The sequence below is a fragment of the Tupaia chinensis genome, unplaced genomic scaffold (genome assembly GCF_000334495.1).
Source record: "Tupaia chinensis unplaced genomic scaffold, TupChi_1.0 Scaffold144899_1, whole genome shotgun sequence".
Lineage (NCBI taxonomy): Eukaryota > Metazoa > Chordata > Mammalia > Scandentia > Tupaiidae > Tupaia > Tupaia belangeri.
The window spans coordinates 548462-566310 of record NW_006204759.1 but is presented as its reverse complement, the minus strand read 5'-3'; the positions used below and the strand labels follow the sequence as shown (position 1 = coordinate 566310).

Here is a 17849-nt window from a genome sequence, read left to right as displayed (position 1 = left end):
GTGTGTGTGTGTGTGTGTGTGTGTGTGTGTGTGTCCAAGATCCCAAGGAAAATGGAGGAAAAGGGATTATGGCGTGGCCATCCCCCCTGGGGGGTGACTTCTTGCTTTCTGTCTCTCTGTCTCTGTCTTTCTGGCAAGCACACACGCACTATAGCAAAAACCTCTCAAAAAAAAAAAAAAAAAGCCAAGTCTCTCCCTCCTCCAGCAGATGTGAATGTAGGAGCACATTCCCAGACATTACTGGCAGCCACCCTACAAGCATGAGGGACTACATCTAGGAGACGGACACTGAGGACAATGAGCACAGAAGACAGTTCTTGATGCTATTGCTGAGCTGCTCAATCAACTAACCCTGAAATCTTTCCTACCTACAGAATGCACGCTCTGTGGGCTAGAAAATGTCTTTGGGACCAGCAGGTGGCGTGGTGCTTAAGGTACTAGATTCTCATACAGCTGACTGTAGTTCGAGTTCTGGACCCTGCTGCTTGAAAATCACACAAGGTGTTTGTGTGTGTCCAAAATTCCAGGAGGAAAATGGAGAAGGGGTTGCAGTATGGCCATCCTCCCTGGGAGGTGATTTCTTCCTTTCCCTCTCTCTGTCTCTGTCTCTCTTTCTCTGGTGGTATATATACCTTATAGCAAAAGAAAAAGTTTTTTTTTTTTTTTGAGCTGAAAGAATCCTAAGCAGACACAATGCCTGTAGAACTGAATCACTCTAGATCCCGGTAGCTATATAGTAGGGTTCTAATAAGAAAAGATAATTTCTCAGAGAGCAGGTACAAAACCACTCCCTTAGAAAGGACATGTCATGTCAATATACAAAGACTCTACAATAGAAGAAAAGTCCTACTCCTTCTCTCCTTCCACCACAAACACTCTGAGACAGGCTCTTACCAGCCCTGATACGATTACCTGACTGTGGTAGGTTGCGATCCTGCAAATAGAACTTATATCCTCCTGGAGCTTCAGTTTCGAAAACACCTTCTGCAACTTCAGTGAGCGGCCACTGCAGCTTCCTGGCATTGCTGACAGCCTGGCTGGATGCGAGTGTGACGCCCTGTGACAAACAACATCACCAGCATATATAACTCACATCATCTTTAACAGAATAAGATAATATAAACCAAAATCCCATTGCCTTTAGGTCAAATCGCTCAAGATGTATTTGGCATTCACAACTTTCTTCCAGTGATTTTAATAGTAGGGTTTTGGTTGCTTCCTCCCACAGATTCAAATCTTCATAAATCATAGGACAGACATTAAAATTCATTTAGCACTAAAGATAACCTCTTCTAATTTAAAAGATTCAGCCAGAGTGGGAGCAAGGTGGTGTTACTGTGGTGATTCAGCACTTTAGAAGGCTGATCCGAATGGGAAGGATGTTTCCAGGTTCATGTCCAGAGACCTTTAAATATGCAGGCACACATGTGTTCATGACCTGGGGCTGGCTGACACCGGGGCTGGCCTGTGGCATGAAGACCCTGTTGGGGTGCTTGTTTTTCTGTCTCTCTTGCTCATGGGAAGAAGAAGTAAATAAAAAGTTTCACTCAGAGAAATCTTGATACTGGCCTAAAGCTACTTGAGATGATTTGCTTTAATTTTTGCTTAAAATTTTTTTAAAAAGTTACTTATGGGACCAGCAGTTGCCATAAGGGCTATGTCGCTGGGCTCCCACGTAGTCGACTGTGGTTTGTGTCCCGGACCCAGTGGCTTAAACTCACACCGGGTGCGTGTGCGTGTGTGTCCAAGATCCTGAGAGGAGAATGGAGGAGAAGGGATTGCGGTGTGGCCATCCCCCCTGGGGGGTGATTTCTCGCTTTCTGTCTCTCTGTCTCTCTCTGTCTTTCTGGCGAGCACACGCGCCCTATAGCAAAAAACTCTCAAAAAAAAAAAAAGTTACTTATTTATTTTACCTCCAACAGGGTCTATTTGCCATAATCTACAGTGGATTTAGCAGGCCCCAGATCGAGGTCTTGCACATGCCTAGCTTACACAAGTAGGTCTCAGGACATAAACCCAGAACTTTGCTATGTGGATCAGTCTCACAGAGTCACGCTTTACCACAGCTCCACTGTCTAGCCCTCTGTTTTTGCTCTGTAAACAAACTATCAAGGCATTCCTTATATTGAATCACAGTACCTTCTCTCATCTGAAGTTTCGGTTACCCAGGGTCAACTGCGATTTGAAAACAAGGGAGTAGTGTACAGTAAGATATGTTGAGAGACCACATTAATAAAACTTTTATTGCAGTACACTGTTCATTTTTAAAGAATTATTTAACTTTACTTATTTACTTATTTATTTTTAAAATTTGACCAGAGAGGGACAGAGTGACAGAGTAGGAGCAAGAAAAAGTGAGAAAGCAAGCCACCAGGTCCAGAACTCGAACCACAGTTAGCCACGTGGGAGTCCAGTGCCCTTAATCACCACACCACACTACCTGCTGGCCTCTGTTATATTTTATTACTAGCTATTATCGTTAATCTACTATGCCTAATTTATAAATTCAACTTTATCATAGTTATGTACATACAAGAAAAAAATACACTGGGTTATCGGAAAAGTCATGACGCATTTTCACATAGGAAAACACACCATGATTTTTCTGACGACCTACCAGTATTTATAGGGATCGAGGCCAGCAGGTGGCATGATGGTTAAAGGTGCTGGACTCCCACAGGGCCAACTGTGGTTCATGTCAGCTTGCTTTCTCACTGTCTCTCTGGTCAAAGTAAAAAAAAAAAAATAAGTAAATAAATACATGAATACATGAACAAGTAAATAAAGTTAAATAAAATAACCCTTAAAAAAATAGTGTTTATAGGGATTAGCACTATCCATGGTTTCAGGCATCTATTGGGGATCTTGGCATCATCTCCCGTGGATCAGCCCCCAATTTTCAACAACTCTTCATTTCACTCACAGTTAGTGTACAGTGGCCTAAAAGGCCCAACACAATTCGATCCCATCTCCTACCACTTTTTCCTCATCTTCTCTACTCCAACCACTGGCTCCCGTCCATTTTCTTGACCAGGCCAGGTGCTGCTTGAGGGCTTCTGCACAGGATGTCCTATCTACCCAGAAGGCCCTTTCCCGGATATCCATATTACTAACTCCCTTATCTCCTTCGAACCTTTGTTCAAATGCTACCTCTTCACTGATAGACACACTTACACACTACTTAAAATTAAAAACAGTCACTGTCCTAGCCAAAAGTTTGCTGGAACAAAGTTATATTTACCATGAAGTCGTTGCCAAGCTTGTAGTCTCCGATGCCATAATTGTAAGTCAGTTCTGCAACAAAATGATCATCCTCAGGCCCAAATCCCACCATTGTTTTACTCCATTTCCCATCGTAAGGCCTAGAAAAAGAAAAGCAAGGGAACCCTGTGACCACAGGCATAATCTATCAGGCCTCCCCCATAGACTATGGCATAGAGAAGCAACCAGACCCTTCTGGTCCTGTAGTATTCATAAGGATGATGGTCCAGCCTCAAGGTGCCAGTGAATGATACTGGAGCCACATGGGATGGTCCAGGGTTCGAATCCCAAGTCAACTGAAAATCCCAGGCTTGGGGGAAGATTGTGGCATGGCAAGAACCTCATGGGGGGGGAGGCTGTCTCTGTCTTGTCCTCATGAAATGAATAAATAAACCTTAAAAAAAAAAATAAAAAGAAGAGCTCACATGGTGCTGAGAGAGCTATGGACAGTGCTCATGGGTGCCAACTACAAGCTCCAAAGACCATCTGTTAGTACTTACTAACAGGGTGAGGCACCTAGATAGCCTCAGCCTGGTACTGCTCACCACAAAGACCAAGTGACTGGAGCTTAAACTTTCAGATCCACTCACTTTTGGGAAATGAGGGGGAAGGGAGAGCTGGAGATTAATCTCTATTAATCTGTATAAAAGCTCTTAAATAAGATTTGATGAGCTTCCAGGCTGCTGAACACACAGAGACACTGGGAGGGTATTATATTCAGAAAGGGAATAGAAGTTCCATGTTCTCCACCACACTTTACTCGGAATCTCTTCCACCTGGCTTGCCAGAGATAGAGATAGAGATAGGAAACCAGAAATCACACCCCAGTGGGAATGACCACATCACAATCCCTCCTTCTCTTCCAGTATCCTCTTGGGATTTTGGGCACACATGCACACATGCCCATTGTGAGTTTTAAGCCATCAGGCCTGGGACTCGAACTGTGTTTGACTACATGGGAGTCCAGCGATGTAACCATTGCACCATCTGCTGGTTCCAGTCTTTTTTTTTTTTTAACAGAGATTTTTGCTATACAGAGTGTGCACTTGCCAGATAGAGAGATAGAAAGCGAGAAATGACCCCCCCCAAGTGGGGGTGATGGCCATGCCACAATCCCTTCTCCTCCATTCTCCTCTCAGGATCTTGGGTGTGCATGTGCACAAGCCCGGTGTGAGTTTGAAGCCCCTGGGTCTGGGACTCGAACCACAGGAAACTATGTGGGAGTACAGCAATGTAACCATTACACCATCTGCTGGTTCCAGTAGTTCCCTGAGTTCTTTGAGCCATTCTAGAAAACTACTTCATTAAGAAAGGGGTTATGGGAACCCCCAATTTTTAACAGTGGTCAGAAATACCAGAGGCCATGGCTGGCCACCACTGGGATGGTGGTTAAGGTGGCTGGATCCCACATGGCTGACCATGTGGTCCCAAACCTGGTGGCCTGAGAGAGACACACCAGGAGCATGTGCAGGCATCCCCCAAGTCCTGAAAGGAAGGAGAAATTAAGGGACTTTGGCATGCCCATGATCCACAGGAGTTGCTTTCTCACTTTTTCTGTCTCTAGTGAGCACACATGCCCTTTGACAAATTAAAACAAACAAAAATAACCCAGAGGCCTGGACTTGTGATTAGCATCGAAAGCAGGGGCAGTTCTATGGGACATAAGCCCTTAACTTGTTAGATCCGACATCAACTCCAAGTGCTTAAAGTCAGAATTGAATAAAATCTTAGGACGCTCAGGAGTATTTGGAGAACTAGAGAAGTGCTCAGTGTATCAGAAGTGTTATATGAGAGGGTGGGAGACAGGGTACGTTTCCCTAGTATTTGTGAAGTTGCCCTCCTAATTTACTCCCTCCTAATTCACTGCCCAATACTCACTTAGAGAAACTGCCTTCTGTATTCCTGGGGTATTCTGCACCTAAAGGAGATTTTAAGATATAAGGTGTCATACCCATTACAGGAAGCTTTGCAGCCTTCTTCAAATTCCTCATGTCGCAGAACCTGGTAAGGGAATTAAATTGAATTGCTAAGTTTTAGTAGTATATTTACCACAAACTAAAAGATCAAAACACAGACATTATGATCTATTAGCTTTATTTATTTTAAAAATGGGCTTTATACCATTCCCAGGCTAGAAGTGGTAGCAGTTTGACATCAAGGCTCAGACTGCCATGCAAGTTGTGAAACCTACTGAGATTGGGAAGTAGAGCAGTGCAGTGGAGACAGTGCCTTCAGCATTAGAAAAGTCTCGTCTGCCGTTCTGGCGGCCACTTGTAGTTGTGTGACTCCGAGTAAGTTGCTTGTCGTCTGAGTCTCAGTCTCTTAGTACGCTGGTAAAAACGAGTAACTTCCTAAAGTATCTAACGTAGGTTCTCAATGTCTCAGGTTCTGTTTTCTTTTCTGATTCCCTCTACTACTGCTTCAGTTCAAATGCCCATTGTTTCCCTCAAAGACTATTAAACATTATCCCTGTTAATCTCCTTTCATAATATAATATCACCTGTCCCTAGGGCCAGCAAGTGGTGTAGTGTTTAAGGAACTGGACTCCATATGGCTGACTGCAGTTTGAGTCCTAGACCTGACGGCTTTTATTTTAAAAATGGGCTTTATACCATTCCCAGGCTAGAAGTGGTAGCAGTTTGACATCAAGGCTCAGACTGCCATGCAAGTTGTGAAACCTACTGAGATTGGGAAGTAGAGCAGTGCAGTGGAGACAGTGCCTTCAGCATTAGAAAAGTCTCGTCTGCCGTTCTGGCGGCCACTTGTAGTTGTGTGACTCCGAGTAAGTTGCTTGTCGTCTGAGTCTCAGTCTCTTAGTACGCTGGTAAAAACGAGTAACTTCCTAAAGTATCTAACGTAGGTTCTCAATGTCTCAGGTTCTGTTTTCTTTTCTGATTCCCTCTACTACTGCTTCAGTTCAAATGCCCATTGTTTCCCTCAAAGACTATTAAACATTATCCCTGTTAATCTCCTTTCATAATATAATATCACCTGTCCCTAGGGCCAGCAAGTGGTGTAGTGTTTAAGGAACTGGACTCCATATGGCTGACTGCAGTTTGAGTCCTAGACCTGACGGCTTGAAAATCACACAGGGCATATGTGTGTGCATACCCCAGATCCCAGGAGAATGGACAAAAAGGGGCTGTGGCATGGTCATCTCCTCTTCAGGGTGATTTCTCACTTTTCTTCTCATTTCTCTCTCCGGTGAGTACACATGTCCTATAGTAAAAACCTTAAAAAAATTATGTCCCTAAAGTATTGATTATATCACTATCTTCTTCAAAAATAGAAGTGAGCTGCCTATGCACTGCTGCATAAATTCCAAATTAGCACAGTAATTAATACTTAGAGAACACATACTATCTATGTGTCAAAAACTATCTGTATAATAGCATATTATATATAATACATCTTTACAATAAACTTGGCCTACTAAGAAAATATTAAGGGAAAACTGTGTGTTCTGTTTCTAGCACTTACAACAAATTCTGACTTCCATTACTTAGCTGTGTACAAATCAAATTCCTGCCCCTACCCCATTCCAGACCATAATCTCAAAGCAAGGAGACACCAAGGTTGCTTGTACCTTTGTCACCAAAGCTTAACATAGTACCTTGAAATATAGCAGAGATTTCAAAAAATGACGATTCAGATAACCCTCTGCACTTCCCATATTCAGCACTATCTCTAAACTACATTTAATTTAAACTTGCATTTCTCAAGCCCTCTTGGCTGGTGTGTTCCCCACATCCTTGGCTTATCAGACGTTCCCCCAATAACTTCCACCTGTACTTTCTGCCAAGTGCGGCCGCCCCCAGCCCCCGAAGAATTACAGCTGCTTAGGACAGGAGAGAGAACGCTTCAGGGTGCTGAAGAGAAGAATGGGTTCTGACCTCATACTTAGATCTGGACTAACCAGCCCTGATAAAAGCAGAAGTTTGAATATGTTGATGATCTAAACGGAAAGGCTCCAAACCGGAAGAGACTTGAGTTATTAACTGGAAGATTATTACATAACTTTTGGTTTGTTTGCTGCCTTCCTTACGAGACCGTAAGCTCCGCCACGGCAGGAGCTCGGTAATTATTTCTGAATGAATGAACGTGAGTAGGAAAATACCTAGTAATAGTAAGGGTTGGCCCCCTTTCAAAGACCTCGCACCCTGCCTAGCGACTCGCAACGCTTCCTGAAGCTGAACACTACGCAGGGCGAACGGGGAGTCCCGGGCCTAAGGCCAGACACCCTCTGGACACCCAGAGGCTGAGGTTCACGACACACCCATTTCTCCCTGCCCTCCGCAGAAGCAGCTCAGCCTCCCGTCCCAACCTCGCGCGCCAGACCCTGTCGGCCCCAGCCTGCACCTTCATGCCCAGAACATCCCGATAAAAACGCGCCGTCTGGAAGCGGTTTCCCACTTTGAATACGAAGTGCAAAGCTCTGCGAGCAGCCATGTCGCGGCACCGCAGTCACATGCCGACAGCGCCCTCCCCTTACGCAAAGAGCTAGTGACGTCACTAGGCGCCGCCGGCGCGCTTTCGTGACGGAGCCTATTGCACCCGAAAGATGGCGGCGCTGGGGAAGAGCATGCGGTGTGCAGGGCAGCCGTTGCTGCCGGTGATCCAGACGTGGGATCTTGACCCACGGCGCTGGGTGCGGGCTCTGCGACGGAGTCCTGTGAAGGTGGTGCTCCCGTCGGGACAGGTGGTGGAGCGGAAGCGCGCTCCTGAGAAGCAGCCCAGCAAGACGGCGTCTGAAGACCGTCTCCACCAGCAGCGACAGAAGCAGCCGCCTCAGGTGTCCCCATCCCAGACGCCCAGCACCTGGGAAGAAACAGGGCTTCGCTACGATAAGGCTTATCCCGGGGATAAGCGGCTGAGGTGATTTGTTCCTGACGCTTGTCGCGTCTTCGCGTTCCCTTCGGCCTCACCGCGGGACCTTAGCGTCGTTCTCCAGTGGAGGATTTCTTCCAGTGTAACCCGCTGGTTTTTGCTATACATCGAAGGCAGAATAAGTGTCTTCTTGGTCGTTCGTTACTGTCTGTGCGTAAGCTCTGCATGTCTCTTCTATTTGAAGTAGGCATGTCTCAGTAACGAAGGTGTTAATAATTACCTGTCATTTTGTTTCCATCCACAGCAGTGTGATGACAATAGTTAAGTCCAGGCCATTTCGGGATAAACAAGGGAAGATCCTGCTGGAAGGTCGCAGGCTGATTGCAGACGCTCTCAAGGCTGGAGCTGTACCAAAAGTTTTCTTCTTTAGCCGTTTGGAATACATAAAGGAGCTCCCGGTTGATAAGCTGAAAGGTGTCAGCCTCATTAAGGTGAAGTTTGAGGATATCAAGGATTGGTCCGACCTAGTAACGCCACAAGGAATACTGGGTCAGTGGTCACACCATGTGTCACTAGGTGTAGAGACCTAGGGTTACTTGTTCATGCTTGTCTTAGGGCAACAAATTTTGTTTAATAAAGTCACAATGTTACTGCCTAACCTTTTCTTAGACACCCAGTATTCTCAAACCTATGCATCTTACAGCATTTTTAGTGGAAACTGAAGATGGTCTTTCATTGTCCTCTGTATAATGACATTTGTAGACTCTGGGAAGAACACTGTTCCTTAAACTTTGTATTTTTTAGGTCACTTCTTTGACTCTTCATGTCACATTAAAGTTTTTTTCAGATGTTTACTAAGATTTAATTCTCATTCCCATGAAGTCTCAGTGTGGTGATAAATGAATTGGGTCATCAGGAAGGTCATGATGGATTTTTGCATAGAAAAATATGTCATTGGGACCAGCAGTTAGTGTAATGGCTATGTTGCTGGACTCCCATGTAGTCGACCGCGGTTCAAGTACCGGACCCGGTGGCTTAACACTCATGCCGGGCGCGTGTGCGTGCGTGCCCAAGATCCCGAGAGGAGAACGGAGAAGGGACTGCAGCATGGCCATGCCCCCTGGGGGGTGATTTCTCGCTTTCTGTCTCTTTGTCTCTCTCTCTGTCTGGCGAGCGCATGCGCCCTATAGCAAAAACCTCTCAAAAAAAAAAAATATATATATATATGTCATGACTTTCCTGAAGGCCTAATATCTTATTTTTTAATTAATTTTTTAGAGAGATTTTTGTTACATATGTGTGTGTGTGTGCTTGCTACAGACAGAGACTGAGAGACAGAAAGCAAGAAATCACTCCCCATGGGGGATGGCCACACTGCAATCTCTTCTCCTTCATTTTCCTCTCAGGATTCTGGGCACGCTCGCACATGTGCCCAGCGTGAGTTTTAAGCCGTCGGGTCCGAGACTCGAACCATGGTCAAATATCTGGGAGTCCAGCAACAGAACCATCTGCTGGTCCTGAGGACCTAATATCTTATTAACCCACTTATTCCAGACGCAGATCTAAGGAATGAGGTGTAAGCTACAATTTATTGCTGTGGTTAGCCCAGAAAACCTTGTCTTCTGGAGTTTGTTTCTTCATTTGGTTGAACCTAAGCTTTTATGTATTCATGATGTCATTTAGCATTTAGTCTTTTTTTCTAAATATGGGAAGAAAAGTTCTTTATACCTTTTTGACACTTGTACCTTTTTGACTTTTGAGTCACATTTAAGATCTGAGAACTGAACAGCAATAAGTATAGAGCTTTCTCTTGGACAGTAAGGGACAGTTGGAGGTGGAGAAGTTCTTCTAAGGCTTAAGCCAGGGACTCTCATACTTGTTGTGCATGTGCATTCCCTGTAGTGGGCTCACTGATTCCAGAACTGTGCAGCCATCAATTGAGAGAGAAGATTCTGGGGACCATTTCTTGTGTCTGCAACCCTGCAAGTCATAGTGATCTATGTCCTTAGACACTAGAATGAAGAGTATTAAACTGTTAAAGGTAAAACATGCCAAGTGGAAAAGTGGGCGAAGGTTATAGCAACAAGACAGTTCAGGGAGGAGAAAACATGAATGAACAAAGGAACTGATTTAAGAGGATCCCAAATGGGCAGTTAAACCTTAAAAGATGCTCAGCCTCCCGAGCACTCAGGGGAAATGCAAGTTAAAATCATGAAACAAAGTAGCAAAAATGAATAATATACCCTGTTGACAAAGGTTTGAGCTGGGAAGTGGATATTTATGTGTTTCTGATGTGCATAAACTATAATAACCCATGAGGAGGGCAATTTGGTGTCGGTTGCTAACATTAGAATGCACACACACCATTTCTTCATTTCACTTTATCTTAGAGTAATTTTCTGACATATGCAGAGATTCAGATAGAGATGGTCATAATGGGGACTGGTAAGGTAATTTAACTGTCAGTCAGTAGGGGAAGAGCTAAATGAACTGTGGTGTATTCATATTACATATTAACATGCAGCAGTTCATAAGAAAAAGCTCTAAACATACTGCCACGGTAAATTGAAGACGTGTTACATTGTTCAGTAAAATAAGTAGATTACAGAATAATAAAGTGTGATTTTAAAAAATGTTTAAAACACTTATAAGTGGGTAGATAACATATATGTAGGCAGAGGCACAGAGCAAGTTCTGAGAGGGTACACTAAGATTGAAGAGTTGAGAGGAGCAGCACTGGGAGACTTTCACGTTAAAATATTTTCCAGTCAGAATGTATTAATGTATTCCTTGTGTTTCTAAATGTCTAAAGAATGATAAATCAGCAAAAGTCTTAATTACTTCCCGCGCCCACATCAGACAGATGAACCACCTTTTTTTGTTTCCTTAGGGATTTTTGCCAAACCTGACCATGTTACAATGACCTATCCAAAGACTCAGCTTCAACATTCACTGCCCTTATTTTTGATTTGTGACAATCTCCGTGACCCTGGGAACCTGGGGACGATTCTGAGATCTGCTGCTGGGGCAGGGTGCAGCAAAGTATTACTCACCAAAGGTAAGAGTGCCTTTACTAGGGGGGCTGGTTAGCCATTTCTTTTCTTTTATATTTTTAAAATTTGCCATAGGGTACATGCTCAGTGGAGAGATGGGTGGAGTGTAGGGGTTGAGAAAAGGCACCCTCTAGGAGGATAGCCACACTAACATCCCTTCTTTCCATTCTCTTCTCTGGATTTTGGGCACACACACACACACACATACACACACACACTCACGCGCTCAATGTTTTTCAAGCTACTGGGTCCAGGACTCAAACCATGCAGTCATCATGTGGGATCCAGCTGCCTTTACACCACCAGCTGGCTCTCTTTTATTCTTTTATTTTTAAGGTACATGTGCCTGCCAGAGAGAAAGCAGAGGGGGAGAAAGCATCCCCCGAGTAGGGTGTGGTCACACCAAGTTAGCCATTTTTAAAGTAAGCTAGAGTTTTGGGTGAAATGAGCTTGAATCTTGGATCTGACAGGCAAACCCCTTTATTAACTGTGTGTCCATGAGCAGTATTCCAAGTGTCAGTTTTTCATTTGGAAAATGTGAATAAAACAGAATCTACCTCGTACAATTATTTTGAGAAGTGAGATGATGCATCTAAGATACTATAAAAAGGTTTTTTTTTTTTTCTCTTTATTCATAATATGGCATGTATGGGCATGTGAAAAAGAGACAGAGAGAGAGAGAGAGAAGCACCCTTCACAGGATCTGGTCACACTGCAGTCCTCCTCCAGGCCTCCAGCCTGTCAGATCTGGGGCACTTACACCATGCCTGGTGATGTTCCAGGTGGACAAGGGTGGGATCTGGTCTCTCTTGAGCACTGAATTATTACTGCATCAGAGCTAGCCCCGTCTAAGTGCTTTACATCATGCTTGGCACATAAGAAGTAATTCAATAAATGCTCATTATCTTTTAAAATTATTTCGAAACCTGCTAGGTTATTAAAGAAATAAATTAGGGACTAGCAGATGACATGGCAGTTATGTCCCTGGACTCTCACATGGCCAGCTGTGGTCCCAGACCCAGTGGCTTCAAAATCATGCTGGGCACATATGCATGCATGCCCATGATCCCAGGAGGAGAATGGAGGAGAATGGATTGTGGCATGGCCATGCCCCCTAGTGGGGTGATTTCTCACACGTTGCTCTCACTGTGTCTCTCTCTCCCCGGCGAGTACATGCACCCTAAGACACAAACCTCCTTAAAAAAAAAAGAAAAGAAAAAAAAGAAATTAAAGAAAAAAATAAATGCCAGTTTTATTTAATTATCGTGAGAGAGAGGTACTTTTCACAGTGTCTCACTGTTGTCATCCTCTGCCACAGTCTCCCAGTTACCCAGCATCTCAGCACAAGCCACTGTGCCTGGGTTGTTTGTAGAATTGAACCCAAGCTTTCTATATGGCTCAAGTCTCATGCAGGGATGCCCTGCTGCTTGTGTCATGTACCTAGGCCAGATGACAGTCTTTAAAAATACGATTTATTGGGACTAGCAGTTAGCATAATGGCTGTGTCACTGGACTCCCATGTAGTTGACTGCAGTTCGAGTCCCAGACCTGGTGGCTTAAACTCAATGCCGGGCACGTGTGCGTGCGTGCCCAATATACCAAGAGGAAAATGGAGGAGAAGGGATTGCAATGTGGCCATCCCCCCCGGGGGGTGATTTCTCGTTTTCTTCTCTCTGTCTTTCTGGCAAGTGCATGTGCCCTATAGCAAAAACCTCTCCCCCCAAAAAAAGTACAATTTATTATTGTTATTATTAATTTAATTTGCTAGAGAGCACATGTTCCCACCGAGAGAGACAGAGAGAGAGGAAAAGTGAGAAAGCGAGCCATCAGACCCGAGACTTGAACTGTAGTCGGACCATGCCAACTGCCGGCCCCCAGATGCCACTTTCAGCGGTTAGTTTTAAATCCTTTATTTAATGATCTTGGGTTCCCACATAGTTGGTATGTATGAGACCCTCCTAATTCTTGCATTCTGCACCCTGTAAAGGAATGATGTCCACGGAGTGTGATTATGCAGCTATGATACAGTTCCCTTAGCCTCAGGATAGGTCACACCCCCCACACATTAACCTCATTACATTTCTGTCTCTTCACATCAGGGACTGGGATTAATGGGTTTGGTTCTAAACAACTTGCCCAACAGCTGGGACATGCCTAAAACACCGGTTACACCTCGAGGGAGCCAGGGAGGGAGAGCATCATTCATCAGAAATACTCGGACTACCATCACGAGTGCATTAATAGCGGTGCCCGTTGCTGGGACTTGTCTAAATGACTCCTTTCAACTCTTCCGGTCATACCTTGTTGGAGTACATTTCTCTGCAGCCTGAGAGTCGGTGCTGGAGTCCATTACCAGTGCCCTGCTTCTCGCCCTGCTCAGTGCTCCGATACAGGTGTGGTTTTGGAAGCGCACTTATGTCATCCAAGTGGGGTAGCTTTCACGTTGATACTGGGAGCTGGTGTGTAAGAGGTAGCAAAAGAAAGAGTATAAAATACTCGGTGTACTCTTGCCTGGTGTCGTGAGGATGGGGGCGGTAGGTCTCCCCTTTTCCCTTGTTCCCCACCAGGTACAGTTCTCAGGCTAGCTAGCTCCTTTCACCAATCCGGGCCCATCTGGGCCTTTCCCTCACCCCTCGGCATGCGGCCCAGCTCCCATCTCTGGCTCTCTGCAGGGAGTAGGAGAGTCCATGGTTGGGGATAAGGTAGGCACTGCTCTGCGTGTCTTCTTTACACAGTCTTTTTAAAATCTAGTTGGCTTAGCTAATCTACCCTGAAGTTTGGCAAAGTAACTTTTTTTTTTTTTTTCCTGGTTGAGAGAGAGAAAAAGGGAGAAGGACGCAGGTAGGTATTTCTGACAGGCTCTTGCTGTTTCCTGATCCTGGTCCCCTGTCCCAGCCTTCCACTTAGCTGGGAGTACAGGCATGCCAACTGTGCCCGGCAGACGCTGGCCCAGGAACCAAACAAGTCTGCCGTGTGGCTCATAGCCTCCCAGGTGGCACCTACTACCATGGTTGGTCCTGACAAACTAAGCTTTTTTTAATCATGAGAGGGCACGTGCACTCTCCAGAGAAGGGGAGAGAAAGAAAGCATTTCCCCTGCCTCCCAAGTGGGGCATGGTCACTCCACAATCCCTTCTCCATTTCTCCATTCGGTTGGGATTTGGGGCACATACAGATATGCTCCCAACATTTACCAAGCTGCCAGGGTAGGGACTCAAACCGTCAGCAGCCTTATGGGACACTAGGCTAAAGGGCTGGCCCCAAATTAACTATATAAATCATTTCTCATGAGAAGATTTGTGCTAACAAGTCAGAGGTGAAGTACCCTGGTTACACCTTCCCTATCATGGTGCCTGTGGTGAGATGACACTGGGAAAGGCCCAGAGCCTGCCGTTCAGCCCATGCACAGGAACAGTTGAGCTTAGCGTGTGAATACCTAAGAGTGAGTTTATGGGACCAGCAGGTGGCGTGGTTAAGGGAGTGCTCGACTCCCACATGGCCGACCGTGGTTTGAGTCTCCGACCTGGTGGCCTGCTTTCTCACTTTCTCTCTCTCTCTCTCTCTTTCTCACTCTGTCCCTCTGGTTAAACTAAAATAAGTAAATAAATAAAGTCAAATAAAATCATTCTAAAAATAAGTGAAAATAAAAAATAAGAGTGAGTTTTTTAGCCTTCTCAGTGCAGCGTGGGAGAAGGGAGCAGTGTGAGTGAAGGCTACAGCATGGGTTGCTGCAATTGCCCCCTTTGTAGTTCCCCAACTCCAGTGTCCTCCCTGCTCCGATCCAGGTTGAACACTGAGACCAAATGGCACTTTCTAAAACAAATCATGTTATTGCTTCGCTTAGTCTGTCAATGCATTATGTCATCTTCTGACAAAACACAGCTCCTCGGGGAACATACCCAGCCAGCCTCCTCGAAGTTGGCCCTGCCTGCCTCCCATTTCCTCTCCCACCACACCACCCTCCGTGACTTACTCAGTTCTCGGACTCTCAGTTCTCCCCCTATCTCTTTGTACTCCACCTGGGCCTTTTGTCTCACAGGATCTTCCTGTCTATTAAGAGCCAATTCCGTGTTGTGGCCCCTTAGGTGTTTTCCTGACAGCGCTGCTTTGCACAGCAGTTTTCTATTACCCAGATCATGCTGTCCTTTTTTCCCCCTTAATGTTTCCAGCCCCCTCTTGGGACTTTGGGCCTGCACGAGCACACACGCACACACCTAACTTGATTTTGAAGCCACTGGGCCCAGGACTTGAATCGTGGTGGGCCATGTAGGAATCCAGTGCCTTAACCACTGTGGCATCTGCTGGCCCCATCTGATCATACTTCTTTTACATCAATTATTACTGATACTGTAGTCACGGGTTTAAAGATCATCCCAGTGCCACCACTCACCATGACTTTCTTGAGGTTGGGGACTTAGTTTTAATTCCCTTGGCATCCCCTGTCCAGGTCATGCGTATGGAAAATGTTGGGGGGATGAATAAGATCTGTTTCCAGCACTATCGGGAATTACTCCTCCAGTCCCCTGGTGCTACCATAATTGGGGAGCAGAAGGTTCCAGCTATCCAGAAGGCTGTGACCACAGAAGAACTTCGCTTTCTCTCTTGATCCAGAGTGAATCCGATTTACCCCAAAGTTCCTAGTGTGTGAAGACATAGACTCTTGATCGTACCCATCTTTTGCTTTCCAGGCTGTGTGGACCCTTGGGAGCCCAAAGTGCTGCGGGCAGGGATGGGAGCACACTTCCAGGTGCCCGTTATCAACAACCTGGAGTGGGGAACGGTGCCAGACTACCTGCCCCCGGACACCCGGGTCTACGTGGCTGACAACTGTGGCCTCTATGCCCGGGCCCAGCAGTCTAATAAAGCCAGTGACCACGGCTGGGTGTGTGATCGAAGATTCCTGAAGTTTCATAAGTATGAGGAGGGAGCCGAGGAGGACCTAGAAACTGCAGCCCGTAAAGGCTGGCTCCCTGAACTTGAAGTCCAGAGCTACGATGTGAACTGGGCAGAGCCGCCAGCGGCTGTGGTGGTAGGTGGAGAGACCCACGGCGTGAGCCTGGAGTCCCTGCAGTTGGCCGAGAGCACTGGGGGCAAGAGGCTGCTGATCCCCGTCGTGCCTGGTGTGGACAGCCTCAACTCGGCCATGGCTGCCAGCATCCTGCTTTTTGAAGGGAAAAGACAACTGCGGCTACAGGTGGAACGCCTGAGCAGGGCAGCTGGCGCCGATGGACACAGAGGCAGTCCTGTCTGAGGACGTCGCCAGCTCCTCCTAGCCTGGCACCTAGCCAGGGGGCTGGCTTCTCAGGCCACGATCCGGAGGGAAGAGGAGGTAGACACGACACCTTCATAGGGTTATCAGAAAATGAGAATTTTGATTTTTCTTCAGGCATAAAAAAGGTCAGAATTTTAGAATTCTTCCTAGATCCCCATCTCTCCACTGATTTTGAGGTTGTATCTTTTTTGGGGGAAAGGGAATGAAAGCAAATGATCCACATGGCTCTATGTGTTTGTGTTTTAAAAGTTGTCCAGAAAGGATTATCTTGGGCCCAGAAAGTTCCTGAAGACATTCTCTTGGGCAGGGAGGAATTTTGCCGCTGGTGGGTGTTCTACATACCCAGCACTGGTTATAGGTTATGGCCACCTCACTTCTGTTTGGACATCTGTCGGTGGAAAATAAATTCCTATGAAGGGTATGAACTGTAATCGGAGATTGCATTAAAATGTTTAGGGGTGGTCACTGGGTCTCCAAGCCTGTCTTTTCATCTTTGGCCCGGCGGTGGGGACACTGCTAGGGATGAATAACTCAGGAAGTTGGGTACGGGTCATGGTGTCCAGTAGCTCTTGGGTTTGGACGTGTCCGTCCCTGAGACTGTCCAGGCTGTCAGACGGCCGCAGCTGGCATGTAACAGTGCTCGCTCTCCTTTCCCGCAGTCGGGAGGACCGGCGTAACTCAGGTGGTGTGGCCCCTTCGCAAGCACCTCTGCAGATCTATTTTTGAGGACTGCAGAAAAGAAAGAAACTTGAGTTTTTAAATCTCCAGTTTAATCGTCCACCTGTAGTGAAAGCTTCACTCTGTAGAAGTTAGTCCTGCTTTATGTAACACTTCTAAGTGTAGTGATGCGCTTACATTGAATCCCGCCCTCTACCCCCGGCATAGAAGAGAACTGCTTAGGAAAATGCCAGGATCCCTGTTGTGTGAAGAGAGGGCTCCTTCGAGGGGAGGGTGGCTGAGGTTCTGAGGACGAGAGCTTGGGGCCCTTGCTGGGGCCCACGGGCAGGACCCTTCTGTTCTCTCACATCCCCAGGGAAACCTAGAGCCAGACACCTGTGGGTGTGGCCACTGGTTCAAAGCGGCTGTGGGAAGGGGATGGGTGGACTGGAGTATGGAGCTCATTTCAGACACTGCTTTTGCAGCCACAGGGAGTAGGGTTGGAATGGAGGACCATCCTCACAGTGCAGTTTTAAGGACTTTGTTTGCCATAGGGTACATGCGCTCACCAGAGTGGGGGAGAGAGGCAGTGAGAGGGAAAGTGAGAAATCTCGCCCCAAGGGGGATGGCCAGGCTGCGGTCCTTTTTTCTCCATGCTCCTGGGATTTGGGGTATGCATGCACATGCACCCAGTGCGATTTTCAAGCCATTGGGTCCAGGACTAGTTGGCCAAGTGGGAGTCCAGCGCCTTAACCACTGCACCACCCGCTGGCCGCTGGT

The 17849-nt window shown here is 46.3% G+C and overlaps 2 protein-coding genes across 7 annotated transcripts in view; one reads left to right on the top strand and one right to left on the bottom strand.

The window, feature by feature from the left end:
- The window catches only part of GLOD4 (glyoxalase domain containing 4), a 26293-nt gene extending 18545 nt beyond the window's left edge, over positions 1 to 7748 (bottom strand). The window contains exons 1-6 of one of the 3 annotated variants that reach the window (XM_027767884.1): positions 7609 to 7746; positions 5944 to 5981; positions 5486 to 5490; positions 5140 to 5179; positions 3242 to 3362; positions 913 to 1057 (exon numbers count right to left, since the gene is read on the bottom strand). In XM_027767884.1, the coding sequence (XP_027623685.1) occupies positions 913 to 1057; positions 3242 to 3362; positions 5140 to 5179; positions 5486 to 5490; positions 5944 to 5981; positions 7609 to 7710 (451 nt within the window). In that variant the 5' untranslated portion in view covers positions 7711 to 7746. Of the gene's footprint in view, positions 1 to 912; positions 1058 to 3241; positions 3363 to 5139; positions 5263 to 5485; positions 5491 to 5943; positions 5982 to 7608 lie in introns of all 3 variants that reach the window. The other 2 variants (XM_027767883.1, XM_006167520.3) reach the window with 2 other exon arrangements.
- Positions 7749 to 7797: 49 nt separating this feature from the next.
- Positions 7798 to 16877, top strand: MRM3 (mitochondrial rRNA methyltransferase 3). 4 transcript variants are annotated; one of them, XM_027767880.1, is made up of 4 exons: positions 7798 to 8136; positions 8396 to 8637; positions 10979 to 11146; positions 15829 to 16877. In XM_027767880.1, the coding sequence occupies exons 1-4, from the start codon at positions 7823 to 7825 to the stop codon at positions 16389 to 16391; spliced, it is 1287 nt and encodes a 428-aa protein (XP_027623681.1). In that variant the 5' UTR covers positions 7798 to 7822; the 3' UTR covers positions 16392 to 16877. The 4 variants fall into 4 exon arrangements, with proteins under 4 accessions (XP_027623681.1, XP_006167580.1, XP_027623683.1 ...); XM_006167518.3 differs by having other exon boundaries at positions 8393 to 8637; XM_027767882.1 differs by lacking the exon at positions 7798 to 8136 and adding an exon at positions 8143 to 8298 and having other exon boundaries at positions 8393 to 8637.
- Positions 16878 to 17849: the final 972 nt, after the last annotated feature.

What these genes read in the sequence shown, in the direction of transcription:
- MRM3 (XM_006167518.3), top strand. Translation starts at nt 7,823, where the DNA reads ATGGCGGCGCTGGGGAAGAGCATGCGGTGTGCAGGGCAGCCGTTGCTG. An exon ending in CCCGGGGATAAGCGGCTGAG is followed by an intron (nt 8,137 to 8,392) that starts GTGATTTGTTCC and finishes TTCCATCCACAG; the next exon opens with CAGTGTGATGACAATAGTTA. An exon ending in CAAAGTATTACTCACCAAAG is followed by an intron (nt 11,147 to 15,828) that starts GTAAGAGTGCCT and finishes TTTGCTTTCCAG; the next exon opens with GCTGTGTGGACCCTTGGGAG.